Source organism: Malaclemys terrapin, chromosome 10, assembly GCF_027887155.1.
Source record: "Malaclemys terrapin pileata isolate rMalTer1 chromosome 10, rMalTer1.hap1, whole genome shotgun sequence".
NCBI lineage: Eukaryota > Metazoa > Chordata > Testudines > Emydidae > Malaclemys > Malaclemys terrapin.
The window spans coordinates 63,713,631-63,734,190 of NC_071514.1; the positions used below are offsets into that span (position 1 = coordinate 63,713,631).

A 20,560-nucleotide genomic window follows, 5' to 3' on the forward strand; every position below is an offset into this window, starting at 1 on the left:
AGCAATATGCACTGGTATGTGATATGCAAGCAGTAAGACACACCCGTAGGGGGCAAACAGGTGGAGATCAACCTTTCATTCAAAGAGGAAAAGACTTGTTCAAAGACAGGAAGGAAGTATACAGTGTTTCCATCTGTGGTGGGATGTACATACCCTGCACTGGACAAGAGGGGGTTAACCCCACACTATGGGTGACGGAAGTCTCGCCCCTCAGACCATGCTGGGCATGCTCCAACTACTGCCTCAGTATAAAAGGGAGCAGCCCAGCTCATTCTAGGCTAACTGCTAGAGGGGAAGGACCTTGGGTGAATGCTCCAGCTGAAGAGCCATCACAGCCTTTGTCTGCGGGAACTGGAGACCCTGAGAGCCAGACCGGAGGGCTGCAGCTGATGAAGCCTCAGGGAATCACTCACACTGAAGAGCCTTGGAACCTCGATGCTCAATGGACTACAACACCTGGAAACACAGTAGCAAGCGACCCAGAGAGGGTGCGCAAGTGGTATCTCCCACCTAAGTGAGGTCAGCGTGTTTTGGTCGGAGTCCCTGCTGACCCAGTGGCGGACCACTCTGCCACCGTCAGGGCCCTAGGTCAAGGCTTGGTGGAGTCGGGTGGGCCCAGGCCTCTCTGCCTAGGCTGTCACCCCACCCTGATCGCGGCCTCTTCCTCCTCCCTGGATATTGACCATTGGGCCTCACTGCCCTGCACCTAGGGGCTGCGATATTGACTCTGGCCATTGGGTTGCACAGCCCTGTACCCGAAGGCTGTGATATTGACCCTAGTTGGTAGGCCATCTTGCCCTACACCTGAGGGCAGTTATATTGATTCTAGCCACTATACCGCACTGCCCTGAACGTAAGGGCTGCTGGCAGGGACTCTGGCCGCTTTCGGCCTAGAGGCTGTTGGGGAGACTGTAACAGCAGTGGTATCACAACCCGAAATGGGGATGGGGTGTGCATACCCTGCAACAACATCGAGGTTAAGCTATTTAAGGAATAAGGACATTGATGCTGTTACAATGCTGGCAGATGAATTAAGTGACATTTGCGGTCCATCCCATCCTAATAGATTTTATGAAGAATAAAATCAAATGGTTTGTGTCTGTGAGAATGCACAATGCTAGGTGATCAGCAATAAGAAGGGGAACATTTAAAAGGTATAGACTAGCTAGAAGAAGGGGAGGTAGCTGCTTACAAAATGGCCACTTTAAGGCTGTATCTGCCTGGCTTTGCCAAACTTAAAAGGCTAGTTCCAGAAAGGCATCCGGTAGAGAGGGGAGAGAGTAGAGAACAGATTGTCACAAATCATGCTGCTTCAGTGTTGGGCATATTGCCACTATACTATGGTTTGGGTTTTCACATAGATTTGTACTTTTTTTCATCTCAATTTGAGAAATTTTAATTCCACATTTTGAACCTACCGCATGTTTGGTATCACAGCCTCCAACATGATTAAAATGGCACACACATTACGTGCAGACAGTTTTTGCTCCCCTGTGGTTACAAAGTCCATCTCTGAGCAGAAGAACCATTCATCCAGAACCAAGGCCTGGTATCTGACAGTCACTTATTATAAGTGTGGATCAATATTTCTCAGTTTCTGTAAAGCCTGCAGCATTCATTAAAATAAATAAAAAATAGCTTACCCAGTTTTCAAGCTGACCAATGCATCCTCAACGCCTTTCTGATTATACTTTGTCATATAGAGGTGCATATCTGGGTAGTTGTTTCTGATGTTTCTCTCTGTGCTCCCATTTGGAACGGTTCCAAATCGAAAGGGGGGTGAATAATCATGTGGCCTCTGAAACTAGAGAGAAGGAAAGAAACACTCAAAAGAGACATGTAAGCACAGATTGATCTCCTGTTAAATAATTTGCATAGAAGGCCTGAATTTTGTCCAGCTAAAAGCTCCACATTGCCTGCTTCAAGGACAACTTGTGCTTCTGCCGTGCTGGACTGACACCTCCTTCGGGTGACCAGACAGCAAGTGTGAAAAATCGGAACAGGGGGTGGGGGAGTAATAGGTGCCTATATAAGAAAAAGACCCAAAAATCAGGACTGTCCCTATAAAATCGGGACATCTGGTCACCCTACACCTCCTGCAAAAGCCCCTCTTGTGGAGCTGTATGAAAATGTTCACGCCCGAAGTGACATCAGCATATTTCTGACATTCTATATTGCTCCCTCACAACTTCCAGGGTATCTCGTGATGGCAGCTGAGTTGACCACAGGAGGCTTGAGACACTGGAACCAGGAGGAAGTCCCTCCCTCGAAAACTAGTCCCTCCATCAAAAAACAAAAACTAAAAAAAGAGCAAGCAATGTCGTGGGATGGACAGATGATAATGCCATTGCCAGCCACACTGAAAATACAACCCTGAAATGAAGTCCTCGCCATCCGCATTCTCTTATTTTTTGTAAGTTTTAGGTGAGCTTTTGCACAAAAGACAGCATAGGATGCAAGGAGCCTTCTCTTTCATTGGCCTAGGGCACAAGGGACCACAAAGACTGCACCAGACTAGCACCTACAGCATGCTTGCCATCCACAGGGAGAGGGCAAGGTCAAAGGGGGAGAGGGGGAAATTGGCTTGAACCAGTGCAGCTGCTTTCGTGTGGATGGAAATTCATTCTGCACCCTTTGAAAAGTACAGCAGGAGCTGCCTTGTTTCCCTGAACAATGCCTCTGACAATCCCTGCTGAGTGCACACCTAAGCCCACCCCTGACCTATAACTTAAAGACAAAAGTAATTCATTTCTGAGCCTGGGGTGGCTTACTGGCAGTGAGGAGTTTTTTTTTTTTTCAAATGGACTCTGGATAGGGTTACAAAATGAACAAGCTATGCAGCTAGGAAAGGCAGAATGTACAGGCACCACACTGGGAACGTTTCAGTATTTCCATAGGATTAGCAGTAGCCCTTTGGGCTTTTGGGTTTCAGACTGAGTAAACATTTGGATAACATTGTAAGGAAGTGTTACCAGAAGTGAAGGTTAATTAAAATGTTTTGTTAAAATTGGCCCTAAACTGAAGTAACTTGACTAATGAGGAACTTCAATTTAATATGACTAAAAGCAATTCGTTGTGGGAAAGACATCTAGGATCCTCACTCCACAGTTTCAGTGGTAAAATGCTCTTTGTATTATTACTGTAAAGGTTAGATTCCCAATCCATCTCCCATATAGTGCGAGAGTCAGCTAATATTCATTTATACAGCAGTTGCTTCCTTTGGGCCACAGAGGTAGTGCTTTCCTTCATAAATTTTGCTCTTGGTATAGCAAGAATTCACAGGCTCCAATGCCAACTGTGAGACAGCAGCAAATAGGCTTGCCTATAAACTATTTGCTATAGGAACATTTTCACTTCTGTTAAACCTTGATTTTAGACTCAAAATAGTTTGTTTATTGCCGTATAATTTTCATGGGATGACACTGCAATTGAATACTTCATTTTAATGAAGCCTATGGCAAACTAGAATGAAACTAACTTTACTTCCATTTAATTTTGCTGCAATATGCTTCTTCCTGTATAGCTCTGTTTGCACATTCACACTGCATTCCTGTTTAAAGGATTATTTCCCTACGTATCTGTGCCAGTTGATTCAGGCTTACCCTAAAATCAGACACTTTAGTTCATACTTTGTGTGACTGGATTCTTGCTCTCTCCTTTCTGCACTTTGTAAGCAGAATTCAGCCAAATTCTGCTCCCTGATATATGCCCACATGTCAGTGGGAGTCAAATTCTAAGGGAAGAATTAGGTCCAGGTATTTGTTTGACTTATAATTAGTGTATTAAAATTAATATGACTAGTTCCTCAAGTACTAAGGCTGGTATAATTTCCTGGTCAAAAATTTTCACATTTTCAAAATTTCAACAAAACTTTTTACAAAAAAAGTTTGCTGTTATTGGAATAATTGAATGTTTTTGAAAATTCAAATTTGTTGAGTTTTTGCAAGCTCTATTCATGGTACTAATGTATAAAAGCAGAGTTGGAAAAAAGTGAAAAAATTGTTTGAATGCCTTGGTGACTTCTCAAGAAGTTTTGCTCTGTTTTCATGAAGATCCATATGAGCAAAGCTGAGTTCATAGGAATGTTTTCAGGAAATGAATTTCAGACTGACAGTCAAAATTCAATTCCAAAACATTTATTTAGGGCAGAAATGGCTTATAAAGTACAGGTAATTCAATCAAAGAACAGAATAAATAACATGTGACTTAGCAGACCAATCACACAACTCATATACTGAAATGCTAATATTAAAAACTCAAAAGAAGCAAATCATTCAAGAAGAATCCATAGGCTGGACTTTATCACCACAAAACATTCAACCAAGTATTGCTAGCCATGAGCAAATTCTTAAAGGAGTTGAATTTTTTTAGAAGTGATGGTCTGTTCATGCTCTGCAAACAGGAAACGAGCTAAATGCAATGAATAAATGTACTGCAAATAGTTCACCCAGCTGTAAGGAGGAATTTGAAAATCTCAATGATATTATTAAAAGTATCTATTCTATGAACTGACATAGGTTGGAGGGAGAATATAGGACCTGTGATTGCATCAAAGATCCATGAAGCTTAGGTTTGAGGAGGCAGCAAAAGCCTCCCTTCTGGCAAACCTTGCGTTTCGACTCAAGTTCTCACATATTTTCAATCATTCTGAAGCACCCTGATGGGAACTGGAATATATGGTAGCTGTCAGGATGCAATTTTCTTTTTAGACCTTTTGTGAAGTATTTTCAGCTCTTTTTTATTGTTAATAAAAATCTCTAAATTAAATGCAGAAAAATTCAATTTTGATCATAAAAGGCCATTTGCTATTATTCAAAAGGGTATCAATCCATTTTTAACTCTCCATATTATGCCTGCTACTAGCTCTGCAGCATATACAGTAACCAAAAATGCTCATCCACTGATCTAAGACCCCCATGACACATGTATAATGGTCTGAGCTGAGAGAATAGTCTTATTCTCATTTTTATAGTTTGTTTTTATCGATATGCCTTTCTGCTCCAGATGATTTCATTCAGGTGACTGATATCAGGCCATTATTCACAAGAAACTTGATCCTTCATGATGATACCCACATTTGAACTCTCTTCCTTCTCCAACATCACAGTAGAGATGGATTCCAGATATGCTGCCATCAGTCTATTTCTTACAGGTACAGCACAAAGTGGAATTACAAAAAGTTTAATTAAAGTCACAGCTATCAAAATTCATATAGAAGCTTTCATCTGAAAATTCTGAGGACACTCTGTGGGAATGTCTATACTGCCGCTGGGAGCATGCCTCCCAGCCCAGGTAGACAGACACTTGCTAGCTCTTGCCAAGTTACCATACTAAAAATAGCAGCATGGCCGCTGCAGCATGGGCTAGTATAGACTTGGGGCATCTGGTGGGCTTGTACTTGAGTGGCTAGTCTGTGCCACTACTTATGCTGCAATGTTCACATCACTATTTTTAGCCAGTCAGCCAGGATGCCTCTTGACTTAACTCTGCTGTACTCTGACAAAGATGCAATGAATCATATATCAGTAAAGAATTTCTCAAACGTATGCCCTATATTATTCCACACAAAGAAAACTAGGTTAGAAGAACTGCATGGTTGAAAAACCAAGGATTCCGGTGTTAGGAAATGCCAGAATTAAGGCTGCTTGTGCAAAACAATCCAACCTCGGGCAAAACAATCCAACACACAAAATTTCAGCTTGAATAGTTGAAGTTTTGGTAAAGTTAAAAGCAGCTGAAACAGGGTCTTATATTGGGAAGTGTTGGGCAACCTTAATAATAAGTGGTGCTATAAGTCCTACATATAATTAGGCTTGAAAGGATTTGATTTTTATTAGTAATGTCAGTAAATCTTGATTTCACTGTACACACAAACCAGTGAAAAAATAGTTCCATTGATAATAATCAAAATTTACACATAGGCAAAGTAAGAATTCATGGGTAAAATCCAGTGATTTAGATTTTTGTAATTAGGGTGGTTACAAATGGACAGATGAATGAAAAGTAAAACCAGATAGGATTTGTGGATTTAAGGATATTTACTTTGTATATTTTGACATATCATTTTAACAATTTGTGTTTTAATGGTTTATAAATCGTTAACATTTTGAATTTTAATATCTACCACCATTAAATAATTATTGACTGACTCCTCCCCCCCAATTCCCCGCATCTGCGAACATTTAAATCAATAAAAAAATTAAATGATTACAAATAAGCACCGATATTATCCACTGAAATTATAAAAAGAAAATCTAATTCTGCCAAGCCTACCTATAATAAAGGCAACCTAGCTATCATCATCTCTCCTCTCCACAGGTCTGTTATTGTGTCTGGAGCATTTAATGGGTCTTAAAGTCTTGAAAATTTTAAAGTTATTGTTTTTCTATGTTTAATATTACAGTGGGGCCTAGAGACCCTGAACAGGATTGGGGCCCTGCTGTAGCAGGGGCTCTGTACATACAGAGAAGTAGACATGAACCAGACATGAAATTCTGGAAATTCATGAGTAACTACACAGTGCTGATTGTAAAAAGAAAACTTTTAAACAAACTGTACAATGTCAATCTCTAAAATACAGGTGCCAACATCTAAACAAATAGTATAACGTCAGTCTCTAAAATACAATCTCCAAATTATGCTCTCACCTGTACAGGGGCAGGGCTTCTCCATCACATCCACATAGAGCTCGCGCTCAGAGGAAGTGGGCCTATGACTAACAGTACCTACTTGTGCTGACCCAACCAACCCAGTGGTGGTTTTTCTGGCCAAGGCTACAGCACACTGGGATAGTTATACATGGGGATGGGAGGGAAGTCTTCACTACATCTTACGAAAGAGATTGCATGACCTGCAGAAATCTGGGCTCTTCTTCTCCCCATCTTGTATCTTTTGTGCAAGGGCCAGTTACATTCAGTCCTTGGCCTCCCCTGAGCACAAGGCCCATATGGAACTAGCCACCACAAAGGCAGTGTGGTCACAAACTAATGGAGCCACCAGCCATGGAGGAGACCACATGCTAGAGCCCCTTAAGGTGCCCATCAGTAAAAATATCCATAATTTCCTACTGTTGTTCAATAATCTTCCCCATATTGCTTTTAAAAGACATCCTATGGTATAATAAGTAACAGCTGCTTGGAATGCCAACCTTTTGCACTTACTTTGTGTTTATATAAAAAGTACACCGAGGCTTTTAAAAATCCTTTTAAATAAAAAAGGATGTCAAAACATAATTTCCTCTTTTCTTCTAGCCTCCTGAAGCATTGTGAAGAAGTTTCTGAACACCCACTTCCAGTACATTCTGTGCGGGTACTTCTGGTGTGACAAGCATCACATGGAATTCAGTGACTCATTTGCAAGATTGCTAAAGAGAAGGGAGTCACAAAGGTCTCAAAGCCGAGGACAAGGGTAAATCGCCTGTCACCATATATTTAGCAAAAGCAATAGGAGAAGGAGGGAGAAATAACACATTCCTTGGATGGGAAGTTATTGAATGTTGAGAGTCAGGGACAACTGCTTAAAAGAGGGATAGGTTTCTCCTGACTCTCCTCTATAAATACATCACTAAGAGAACTGACAGTAACAACCCCAGTGCCTGGCTGGGATCACTTCATTGCAGTGACAATATTGACAAAGGAGCTTGACTTTTTAACTGTGACTAGAGAAAACAAAACCAAAAAAAATGTATTGATTCACCAGCCAAGAATTCAGATAGTGAAGGGATTTATGAGTTTCTTTATGTCCAGCTCTTTACAAATACAGAATCTCTTTAACGGGTCTTTAAAACTACTGGAGTTTTTCTTCAGCTCATTATGCAGTGTCCATTTGAACTGAGTTTCAGGATTGGTTGGTTCCTCTCCCCCGCCCAGAATCTAATCTTGCTGAGGGTCTGAATTCTCTAAAGAAAACCACTAATGATAATTCCTGGGCTATTATATTAAAAGCATTAGGGAATCCTAGCAATGAGTGCCAAAGGGCCAGAGAGAAAAAATATATTTATTTTAACATGATTAGGATTATTGCCCTCATAACTCATGGTTACTTTTTTTAAACACTAATTATTTTAAATCTTTAAAGTCTGAGAACATTTCAGGAGGCAGGGGATGGGAGGAAATGTGTGTATCTAAAAGAACATCTTGAAGCAATCCTTCATTTTTCAGGATTTCTAGATACTTTAACAAATTCACTGAAAAGATGCAGCTCCTCTTTTATTTAATATCTATTGGTTAGATAAAAAGGAATTTAAAGATTGAAAAATCAAAATCATGTCCATAGGCAAAGTAAATTTTTAGTAGCAACATGGGAAGGAATTACTGTCATTTTCTGGCTCAAGATTTATTTATTTTTTGAGGAGGATTGGGGGAAGGGAAGGACAAAACCGATATAGAAAATCATAGATGTACTGAAATCACTAGCTGATGGCTAAGTCCAGTGACATTTATATTACCCATTGCCAATATATTAGTCAGAACTTTTAATCTAAGATCTTTCGACACTTTCAGTTCCAGGTTGCACCAAAAGTGGGATGGGGAGTGCAGCGGGGAGAGCAGTTTTTTCCAATTCCACTTTTTTTCCTCAAATGAAAAATGTTATTTATCTGTCTCACTGTTAATTATTCATACTATATAAAATAAAAGTAGCTTTAAGGAACTTCTTTACATTCTTCCAAAAGATTTTGAGACACCATGACTTTATGAGAACAAAATTAGTCCTGCTCATTTTGTTTCTTATCAGTCTTTCCCGTGGCCATCTACAATGACTGCAATTAACTCTTTCTAGCTCACATTTACGAAGATTTACACATCAACTACGCGTGCTATCACAAAAACACATCTGCCACATATCACCCACTCACTCTTTCCACTTTAAGAAAGGGAAACAAAAAAATGTCTCCATCAAATATTTCATACGTGTTGCAATTTAAAATAATTTCTCTTTTTCCCCATTCCCATCATTGACTTTTGGTAATGGTTTTGTAAATTAATTAATTGTTGGTACTATTCTTAGAAATAGTTCTCAAATGTTCTACCTTTAACAAAATACATATTGCATGTGTTCATGGTGCAATTTTTCATCCTTCTACACTTGTGCAGAAGTATCTGTTTTATCTAAAAGGGAAAAACCGGTTACTTACCAGTATTGTAACTTTTGTTCTTCAAGATGGGAGGCAGACGTGTATTACATGTAGGTGGACCCGCATCCAGGACATGGAAGCCAGAGAATTATGCCTAGCAGTACCTGTAAGGGTGGCACTTGAGCACTGTGGCTATAGCCCCGTCCCCTAGGGATATAAGGGCAGCATGACCTTAGCCTCCCTCAGTTCCTTCACGCTGTACATCAAGAGTGCAGGCTCCAATGCAGAGGGGATGGAGGGTGGATTGTGGATTACACGTCCGAATCACATCTTGAAGAACAACAGGTACAATACAGGTAAGTAACCATTTTCTCTACTTCGAGTAGATGCAGCCATGTATTTTATGCAGGTGACTCATAAGCAGTACTCGCAGGAGGTGGGGCTCAGAGCCTGTTTAAACAAAGACTGCAGAATTTGCATCAGATCTGGATGCAATAGTAATACCATAGTGGTTTGTAAGCAGATGTACGGAGGACCAAGTAGCAGCTCTGCAAATGTCCTTTATAGGAACATCAATTAGAAACGTCATCAGTGTTGCCTGGGCCCATGTGGAATGACCACACACCCTCTGAGGAAGTGCAGTCTGAGGTACTTTGTATGCTGTCATGATACAGGAAGTTATCCACCTGGAAATCATCTGTGAAGGAACTGCTTGTCTCCTTCATTTGGTCTTCACATGACACAAACAGATGAGATGAAGAATAAAAAGGTTTAGTCCTATGCAAGTAAAAAGCTAAACATTTCCTGACATCCAATGTGTGAAGATGCTGCTCATGTGAAGTAGAATGCAGCTTAGGGAAGACCACTGGTGGTTCAAGTGAAACTGAGAAACCACTTTAGATAAAAACAGAGTGTGGCCACAGAGTTCTGTTGTCTTTGGAAAAATGCACATAAGGAGGCTCTGCTATCAAAGCATGTAACTCACATACTTGCCTTGGAGAGGTTATTGACACAAGGAAAGTGGTTTCCTGACACAAGAGAGAGAAAGAAGAAGTTGCAAGAGGCTTGAATGGAGGCCCATAAGAGCAGCTAAGACAATATTAAGATCCCACAAAGCAACCACTTATTTCACTGCCGGATGGAGATGAGTGAGTCCTTTCAAGAACCTCACTGCCATAGAATTTGAAAATGCTCTGTTCCCATGGATGGGTGGATAAAATGCCAAAAATCACTGTCAGATGCCCTCTCAACAAACTAAGTAAAAGACCTGTTACACTGAAAGTGTAACAGGTACTCCAAGATATCTTGGATATAAGCCATCTTCAGCTGAGGCAACAACCACATTGAGAACCATCTGGTCAAATAGGCCGCACTGATGGAGGGCTTTCTACTGTTAAGTAAGACTTGCCAGACGGCCTTCAAACATCGTTCCTCATCATCATCTAAACATGCCGCATCCATGCTATGAGAGGCAAGGAGTTGAGTGCTGGATACAAAACCTGACCATGATGCTGAATTAGGAAGTTGGGATAATACGAAGGTATATGGGAGGGCCATCCAATAATGTGAGGAGGGCTGAGAACTAGCACTGTCTTGGCCACAGGATGGCAACGAGAATGAGCTTGGCACGATTCAGTTTCAGTTTGAGAATGACCTGCAGGTGATCAAAATTGGAGGAAAAGCATACAGGGGTGCATACAGAAGTGACGGTTTCCAGCTCAGAGCCCAGACTGAGATCCCTTCAGGAATAAATCAGCTGGCATTTCTTGCTGTCTCTTGTGGTGAACAGGTAGATTGTTAGAAGGCCCCAAACTGCAAAGAGGGACCGCAGGATGTTGGGCTTCAGAAACCACTTGTGATTCAGGGAGAAATTTCTGCAGAGGTGATCTGCCAGGTGATTCTGGATCCCAGGTAAATGATTAGTCACAGGTCTAATGTTAAAGCCTAATTGCCTTTTGACACAGCATGCTGGAGTGTGATCCCCACCCTGTTCACATAATACATCACAGTGGTATTGTCAGTGAAGATGTGCACTGCTGAGTACCTGATGTGATCTCAAAAGGCCTGACAGGTATTGCAGATGACACAAAGCTCCAGGACATTGATATGCAGACATGTTTCCCGTTCTGACCACAGTAATTGAACTTTTTGTGACCCCAGATGTGCTCCCCAACCTATTAAGGAGGCATCAGTGACAATAGTCCTGGTCACTAGGGACCAAGTGAAAGGAATGCGCTGGCACATGTTGCCCTGAACCATCCATCACCATAAGGAGTCCAGAATCAGTGGAGGATTCCAGTCTTCCCAAGGGATGACCATTTGGCTGATAGACTGACTTCAGCCATATTTGATGAAGATGAAGTCTAGCTAAGTGGACTACCTGTGTGCATGCATCCATATGGCCTAGCAACTTCAGGCATACTCGGGCTGTGATTGATACTGCAATTCCAGACATAGATGTCAAATTGGATGGAATTAGTCAGACAGCAGAGCTGATCTCAAACTTGTAGAGTCTATGAACTTGTTTACAGAGTCAATGAACTTGATTATATGAGTTGGAACCAATGTTGACTTCCGATAGTATGGTACTGGTTATCACTCCCCTTTGAAGATGGGGAAGAGTCTCTCTGAGCCCTGGAATGGTCTCAAGTAATCTTATGGGACCCCTTCCTCGCTGCCTCAGAGAAAGGAGAATGATTCCTCCTCTTCTTGGGGGAAACAGCAGAGTCTGAATGTGAAGCAGCAGCACTTGCCAGTTCTGAAGGCAACTGCTGATCAGATGAGGGCTTGGTGCTTGAAGCAGGTGTCACAGCCTGCTCTAGAAGGTGCTGCTTCAGCCATAAGTCTCCGCCACCTGAGTCCTCTTTTTGAATTATTTACAGATGGAGCACCATTTCTTAATGTGTCCCTCACCAAGACACAAGCACCTCATGTGGTGATCACCATTGGGGATGGCCCCCATATGATGGGCAATGCTTGAACCCTGGTGAGGGTATCACACAGGGCAAACTATTCAACCTACAGTACTACTATTTAACTATCATGTAGAGAAAAAACTCAGAGAAAGCGGAGACCAAAATGTGAGGTGAAAAGACCAGTCAGCTCCGATTCTAGCCACAGGCGGTGAGAAGGAACTAAGAGGGGTTGGAGTGGTGTTGCCCTTATACAGTAAAGGGAGAACCTAGCACCACAAGTGAGAGCATGGCCTCTACAGGTATTGATAGGCAAAATTCTCTGGCTTCAGTGTGCTGGGCAAATGCATGACTATATGGAATAATACACAGCTGCATCTACTCAAAGAACATGGGTTTAATGACTCACACAACTTAGTTTCACATGACTTCATTTCACTGCATATTTTTCCTTCAGAAAAAGAATATGAAGCCTCTATAAAAATAGATTTATATGTTTTTATTATATGGACCCTGGGTTTTTAAATAAAGAAATAAGTTTAATATGAAGCCACATAGTTTCATTGAAAGCAGAGGTCGCAAGTTTGTATCTTGATAGGGACTTTTGGCATCTAGCATATCTGTGATTAACTGAGTACAATGAATGGGAAAATGGAGATTGGGTCTCTTTTCAGAGCTTGAACACGTACCTTTTTATCACTTAGCCCAGTCACCTGGTCAACAAATTCCTCTTGAATCATAAATGCAGCCAGGTTGGCAGTGTAGCTAGCCAGGAAAATGACAGCAAAAAAGGCCCAAACTGACACCATGATTTTGCTGGTTGTCCCTTTCGGGTTTTGAACAGGCACAGAGTTGTTGAACACCAAGCCCCAGAGCAACCACACTGCTTTTCCAATGGTGAAGGATGGCCCGTGGGGAGCTGCAATTGCAAAAAACACAATAATTTTAGTTTTACTTGACTGCAGTGCAAATAGGTTAAAATACAATATATATTAACAAAATACTCTCAAATAAGTGGTTTAAGTCCTTTCAGTATGAACCCGTTATATTCCTGATGGAATAATTTCAGTTCTTTAACCACTGTACTGAATACTGTAATTGCAGTTATTTCCACATTATTCCAACATTTTTCAAGGTAGAGTTTACCCAAAATCAATTTTTAAATGAAAATGGACTGTAAGTTTGGGTTTGGATGAGATGCAAAGGAAGGGGATCTCTCTCTCACATAAACTTATGCCGCAGCATTTACCATACTGTTGGTCTAATATGGTAATAATTAATAGTACTTGCCTTTTTTAAAGCCTGATTTACAAGAATTAATTTCTGTATAATGCAAGGTTCACTATCAACCATTTTAAACACTTAAACAATATGCAGAAATATTGAAAGAAAAACAGATAGGAGGTAAAAGAAACATTCTAAAGCAATAAACTCCTACTCACACAATGGGTATACACTTAATTTATACTTTCATTTCAACAGAACTCTTCCTTTACTATAAGGTTAACTTTTGATGTTACATTCAAACAGAATGACTTTTGAAAAGATGAACTGCTTCCCTGACTGCAGTGGCACTATGAGAATACTGTGCAATAAATATATGCAATTGGGACTGACTTCTGGTTTATGAAAGTACCAGGCCATTATAAGCTGAGCTGATAGTGTGGATAAAATGTACTTTATGAACAGTGGAGATAAGAAAAGCATAAGCCATTCAAGAAAAGCGAAGTGGGGTATAAAAGCTGAAGTTTAGGTTTTTTATCATTGTTCTTTTTGTCACTAGAAGCTGAACTACTATGGGGCCTGATCCTGCAACCCTTGCTCCTGTGAGTAGGACTATCCCACAGAAATATCCTCATGGTTCTAAGACTCATGTAATTGGAATCAATGGAAGGACTCGCAGAGGTTCAGTGAAGATGGAAGGATCTGGCCTATGGCTCGTGCTACTTCTCTGATAGATTAATACTCAAAAAATGCTACATTAAATCATTTGGCCTTCATAAGCTATGGTATTTAATGTTCTTAGAAACCAGGAATGTATACTACTGAGAAAGCTCCAGGAGTTTTAGATAATTACATAGGGACATCTGTTTAATCTTACATGGACTGATTTTCAAAGTCATAAAATCACGTTCAAGTCACTGGGACCTGAGGAAGTCAAGCCCGCTTTATTTTAATGTTACATCAAGAGTGAAGATCCTTGCTCATCAGCAGATGTATGATTGTTATACAATATGGTTTTTCCTCTGCAAATAACATTCATAACACTTAATATATTGAGATAGATGATGATTATTAAATCTATTAGTGTTTGTTAATATTTTATAAAGATGACACTATGAAAACTACATGACATCAAAGACTTAGGTAAAAGTGGCTAGGTGGAGAGAGTGGAAATAGTGCCCCTAAACTGCTTCTTTTGCCTGTGATTTTCATAGGGAACCTCTTCAGAAAATACATCCTAAATTCTTTTGAGAAAAACCCAGAAGAAAAATGTCATCTGTTCCTAAAAGTTTATTACTATGAATATTTAGAATCTACCAAAGAAGTGGGTAATCTACCTACTTTCTCAGCTTCTTATGAGTACCCATCTTCATAGTATCTGAGCATCCTGACAGACCTATGACACACACTAGAATATACTGTCAGCATATAAGAGTCCATGGTATTCCCCAAGTTGAAAGATGTTTAGCTATAAAATAAAGTATGTGTGATGTAGCGAGTTAAAAAAAATTAACCTATTACACTGAAAGTAAATAACAAAGTGAGATGCACAGCACAGTATAAATGCTTATAAGAAATATTGATTCTTAGGGCAAAAATGCTACTAAAATAGTTTAATCGAGAAAAGTACATTCCCTATAATAATTTGATGTAGTGGTATATTTTGAAATAATCAAATATTTTTGGAAATAAGGGAGCGAGTCCAACATACAGCTGTGCACACTCAATTGTAAGGAACGTGGCCCTTCCAAACTTCCCCTTTCAGAACTGAAACTATTGCAAGGGAATCCTATCTTTTCTACAAGGACTGTATTAGATCCTGTTTAATCCCCAAATTTTTTAAAAATTAACCAGAAAACCACAGTAGTTTAAATCAGTGAGTTTGAATTCCCAGTCAATTCCCAGGAGTCAATGGGGGCTTGGAGTGCAAGACGACTAGAATGAAACTCTTATGTGCTAAGATACACATTTATTAATAATTCCAAATATTTTCCATATCAATACTCTAGGCCTACTAGGGTATCTTGACCACCACATTACTTCAGTGTGATTTCCCATAATATCACTCATTCACCAACTTCTTTATTACAATATATTAATGTGAAACATGACAACACAAGCTCTCAACCAGATAAAACATTTTAGTTAAAAGTAAATGTAGTTGTAGAGCTGTTCATAGTGCTTCAATTTTATTGTTTGTTCTGAGAGGAGTGAGGGGAGGGAGGTGTGCAATTTTGCATAGTCCTTGATTTTGTAAAATGTAAAGCTTACCTTTCCCTTTTGCTAAGTTCCTGTTATATCCTACAGGACTAAAGTACTCAAATATAAAGACAGCCATGGCGGACACAATGAGAAGCATCACAAACATCATCACCCAGACAGAAGCACTAAAAGGCTCTGCAGCAAAACAGACAAGAGAAACAGAAACACAGTTCATTAAACCAGTCACAGCACAACAAGAATTCTAATGTCTAGCAACTCTTTGTAAATTAGCTTTTACCACCAAAACACTAGCTATGTAATGATATGTAACGAGAGGTCAGTTTGACTGGAAGATTGAAAGAAAGAGGGAAAACCTGCAACCTGTCCTTGATTGCTGCTTCTAAATAGGCTAAATACAATTAAAAATAATAATTCATCTTAAGTTTGAGTTGCAATTCAAGAACGAAGGCTGCATTTCCCTATTTCACTGGGCAAAACCTGCACTCACATTAATTAGCAAATTTTAGTTTGATTTATCACATATCCACTGCTTATTTGGTTTTCAATTATATAAGTATCTTGTAATTTTTTTTATATATTCAGTTATATGTGCCTATATAAACATGACCATTAAGGTCCTGATTCAGTTGAATCAGGGCTGATGTACAAATCCAACTCTCTCTCTCAGACTTATTTTATCTAAGCCAAAGTGGCAGGAAAAATGGTAAATCTCTGACTTTACAGACAACTTTGAAGTTTTAAGGAAAACTTTTACCATGCTCAGAAAAGGGAAGGATTTACTGCCTGGAGAACCAGTTTATACCCATAATTATTACAATATGAAGACTACCTTCAACTCTTTTGAGGGTAGTACAGTGAAGAGAGCTTTTTATTTTACTTTTTCCTCTTCTTCCATTGAGCACGCATCTCTACATGTTTCCACCATGCAAAGATGTCCTTTCGCAAGTTATGTTTTTAATCTCCGGAACAGGTTTCTTACGGTAAGTAGTAGTCGTTTTTGACTAGCTTCTTAGTAAGCGTAGCAATAATTTTACTAAATCTGAATTACATGTTTTCAGAGATTATTTAAAGAGGGAGTGATGGACTGAGATTTATTTATTTAAATAAAATGGATCATACCCATCTGTAATGAGAATATTTTTGCTGGAATAGTGTAGCAAGTATGCAAAAGAACAAGAGTTTCTTAAGGGGTATTGGAGACTTCCAGGTCAGTTTGGAAGTAGACAGACATAAGGGGAGCCCTTTTAAGAAACCCAGATTGTGTTTATAACAAATATTGTGTTATTTATTCACATATTAATTGGCATAAGAGCTACGTAAAAATTAAAAAGAAGAACAGGAGTACTTGTGGCACCTTAGAGACTAACAAATTTAACAAATTTAACAAATTTAACTACAGGCTGTAGTCCACGAAAGCTTATGCTCTAATAAATTTGTTAGTCTCTAAGGTGCCACAAGTACTCCTGTTCTTCTTTTTGCGGATACAGACTAACACGGCTGCTACTCTGAAACCTGTAAAAATTAAAGGGGATTAGGATGTGTTTTTAAAGGCAAAGGAGTACTCAGAACCCACAGATAATTTTAGATGTTGCTTTAAGAAAAAAAAAAAGACATAGGCTGAATAAGTTTTAATTTGGGAGAACCTATTAAGATACAATTCGAAATACAGCTCAAAGGAGATGTGGTACAATATTAGAGAAGTTCTCTTAGAGGTACTGAAACGTCTTAGAATGTTTCTGATCAGAAATAAATATTAGACAGAAAACATCCAAGACTGTCAGCAACACTACACCTCAAATTAAACTAGTTAAAATAGAAATAAGGCAAAGGGCAAAACAGGACAATGCAGCTAAGCTGGGCTATAAACAATAGTTTAAGCAGAATGTTCTTAAATAATATAAACAGTCTGGCGATGAGGTGTAGGATTAAAAAATAAACAGAAGCAAACTAAAAAGAGCAAAAAGCAGCATTGAACAACAAATATAGAATAAATAACTAAGTGGATCTTCACCTCACATATAGTTACATTATAACGGGTCCAACCCAGTCATGTGGATAGCAGGGGAGCCCCCCAGGTGAGCAGCTAATAATAAAGCAGCCTCAGCAAAAGTTACAGGCTGGTGGGAAAATATATTAGAAAAAAATTCTGTGTGTGTTAAATGATACCACCAAGTGTATAATTTGTTTGGAAAGAAGAACATGGGCTATTGAAAGGGAAGAAACAAACTTGAATTTCATCAAAGATAAAACCAGCAAAAGAAATACTGTGGTGGATGTAACTTACCTACAGTAGTCATGCTTACAAAGAAAGAGCTTTCCATTAGGAGGGATAGTGCTGATTCTCATGTTTAAATCTAAGAGAGGTTTAAAAGAGGTCTAAAAGAGGTCTGAAAAAGGTAGGAATGTTCTAAACAACAGGAACTTTTTAAGTGCAATCAGTGTAGATTTTCACTAAATACTTGTAAGATCTAGTTTGTACGACTATTGGTAAGATATGTGTTTTGGGTGAGATGTGAGCTAACATTTGTAAAAGACACTAGAACTTGGAAATATAATATAGCAAATAATGAAGAACAATACAATCAGATTCTTTGTGATGTATAGCAAAAGCTCTCAAAGTCTATGGAAATGCAATTAAAATGATCTGGAAGGAGAAAAAAAAATACCTAGAAATGCAGATGGAGACACCGTGCCATTGCTCCTTGACACCATGACACTTATCCCAGTCTCAACAAATGGCACTGAGAAGTCAACCACTTCTGAACGTTCTTCATTAATTGTAAGAGAACCAACAGCCATAACTGCTCTCTGATAGACCACCTGATCCAGAAAGAGAAGAAACCAACAACGTTACCCACATATGGTATACCATATTTCTCCAAATGAATTCAAAACGCTTGTTTGCCAAGGTTTTACTTAAGAGTTCTTTTACCTAACAGAACTTACTTCACCAATCATTCCATTCCACACATTATTGACCTTTTTGCCATGCTTCCCATTGGTCACCAGATATAGGTCATACGTGAACTTCACAGTTCTAGATAACTTCTTCAGGATGTCAATGCAGAATCCCTTGCAACATTTCTTTATGTTAGTTCCTTCATTAGTTGAGTTGCTGTTAACATGAGAGAAAGAACCAACCAGTTCATTTATGAAAAACAGAAGAGGCTACATACTAGCAAGTTTTACTGTATTTATCAGAAGTCAAGTGGAATACAGACGCCCCCCGGGTTACGCAAACCCGACTTATGCAAATCCGCATTTACAGAAAAAGTTCCGTAAGCTAGAAATAGTTTTTTGTTTTCATTTTTTTGCGTAATGGTTGGGTATACGTTTTCCACTTACGTAAAATTCAAGTTATGCAAGGCGTTCTGGGACGGAACGCTTGTGTAAGTCGGGGAGAGTCTGTATAAAAGTGAGACATAGACAGTGGGGTAAAATTCTGCCTTCCAATGTGTTGCTTCTTCATAAATTTGTTCAGCATTTACATAGGATGGTGACAGTACTTTATAAATACCACAGATAGCTTTGATTAGCAATAGATTGGATTGTTTGGTATCACACTTCTGCCATGTATCTTGTAAGCCAGCTACAAATTCCTGTAACTAGTTTTACAAGAGGGGGATGGCTACCCATATAGTTGAAGGTAGCACTGGATCCAATTTAAAACTACTGATGTACTTGAAATAGCACTCGGAAGAAAAGGAGACTTAACATACTGAGCTAATTCAGTACTGGATGACTTCAATGGAAGTGGTGGTGGAATTTATATTGAGGCTAAATTGGTCAGATAATGAGCAAAAGAGGCTTAAATAAACATTTTGCCATGCTACGAAGCAATTGACAAGGACCATTGTTGTCTTGGATCAATTTAGAAATAATAGTGCACATATGACATTTTATATGGTGTTAGCAGGTCTTGCCAATAAAATTCTTATTTTTAAAAGACTCAGCAGGATTGAACTGAGCCTTATAAATAAGTGTTACATACATCAAAAACATGTCTCTAGTACAAGGCTCGTTTCAAACATATAATAATAAATAAAACCTAGTTCTTATAGAGACCTTCTCACACATAAATGTCACACTACTTAAAAGGATGCAAGTATTATTAGCCCAATCAGATGGGGAAACTGAAATATAGAACTGAAGTAGCTTTCCCAAGGTTATATAGAAGTTCAACAGCAGACCCTGCAATACAACATAGGCCTCATAACTCCCATTCCATTAACCTTACCACTGGAATATACTGTCCTCCTATGTAGGGAGGTTTGTATGGTCTTGACTAGAGCTGGATGGGAAATTTTCAATTAATTTTCTCCTCAGAAAATGTCAATTAGTCAAAACCAAAAGTTTTCATGGAAATTCGTTTCAATGAAACTTTCATTGGAAAGATTTCTCATGTCCAGGGGTGGGCGGGTGGGAGTGTGTGAGTGAGTGAGACAGAGAGAGAGAGAGAGAGAGAGCAGCCAGAATAGCAAATAACCTGTTTGTGAAGGCACTCACAGGTTCATGTCACCACATGCCTTAACCACCAGGCCACAGAGCCAGCCCTTCTCCCTTGCCCAATGAATATTTAATTATTTAGACAAAAGTACAATAGCTCCAACAGGAGAGAGAGACACACTTATGCCTTCAGTTATGTAATTCTCCCACATGAGAGTTATATTAAATCATTACAATCCGTTTTAATCTGAAAGTGAGGAGAAAAATCTCCTTGCAGTTCCAAAGGTGGCTCTGGGCCCCTGTATTTTGCCCCCTAGAAGTATACAGAATTCCCACCAGCATCAAGCAGAGTTCTGTGCATGAAGAGCAAGCAGAATAGTGAAACTCAGATCAGCCATGTGGATTTAAGAGGAGAATTTTGCTCTTCTATTTTACTTCAATGCACATTTCGTGACCATAGCAATTTACAAAAATGTGAGTGTTCTGATAGGCCATGTCTGATAGGCACCCCACACTTGCCCTGAAAGGGTTAATGTAAGCTAAGAAGGAAGCCAGGTAACCAAACAGGCCACAGATGAGGGCAGGACTGGTTCCAGGTTTTTTGCTGCCCCAAGCAAAAAAACCAAAAGGGGCCGGAGTGCCACTGCCGAAGCAAATAAACAAACAAATAAATAAAAGGCCT

General features: G+C 39.4%; 1 protein-coding gene across 1 annotated transcript in view; it reads right to left on the reverse strand.

The window, feature by feature from the left end:
- GRIN2A (glutamate ionotropic receptor NMDA type subunit 2A) overlaps positions 1-20,560 on the reverse strand; it is a 295,359-nt gene that overhangs the window by 65,336 nt on the left and 209,463 nt on the right. The window contains exons 6-10 of the mRNA XM_054040963.1: positions 18,379-18,547; positions 18,099-18,252; positions 15,481-15,606; positions 12,675-12,904; positions 1,644-1,804 (exon numbers count right to left, since the gene is read on the reverse strand). Of these exons, the coding sequence (XP_053896938.1) occupies positions 1,644-1,804; positions 12,675-12,904; positions 15,481-15,606; positions 18,099-18,252; positions 18,379-18,547 (840 nt within the window). The remainder of the gene's footprint in view (positions 1-1,643; positions 1,805-12,674; positions 12,905-15,480; positions 15,607-18,098; positions 18,253-18,378; positions 18,548-20,560) is intronic.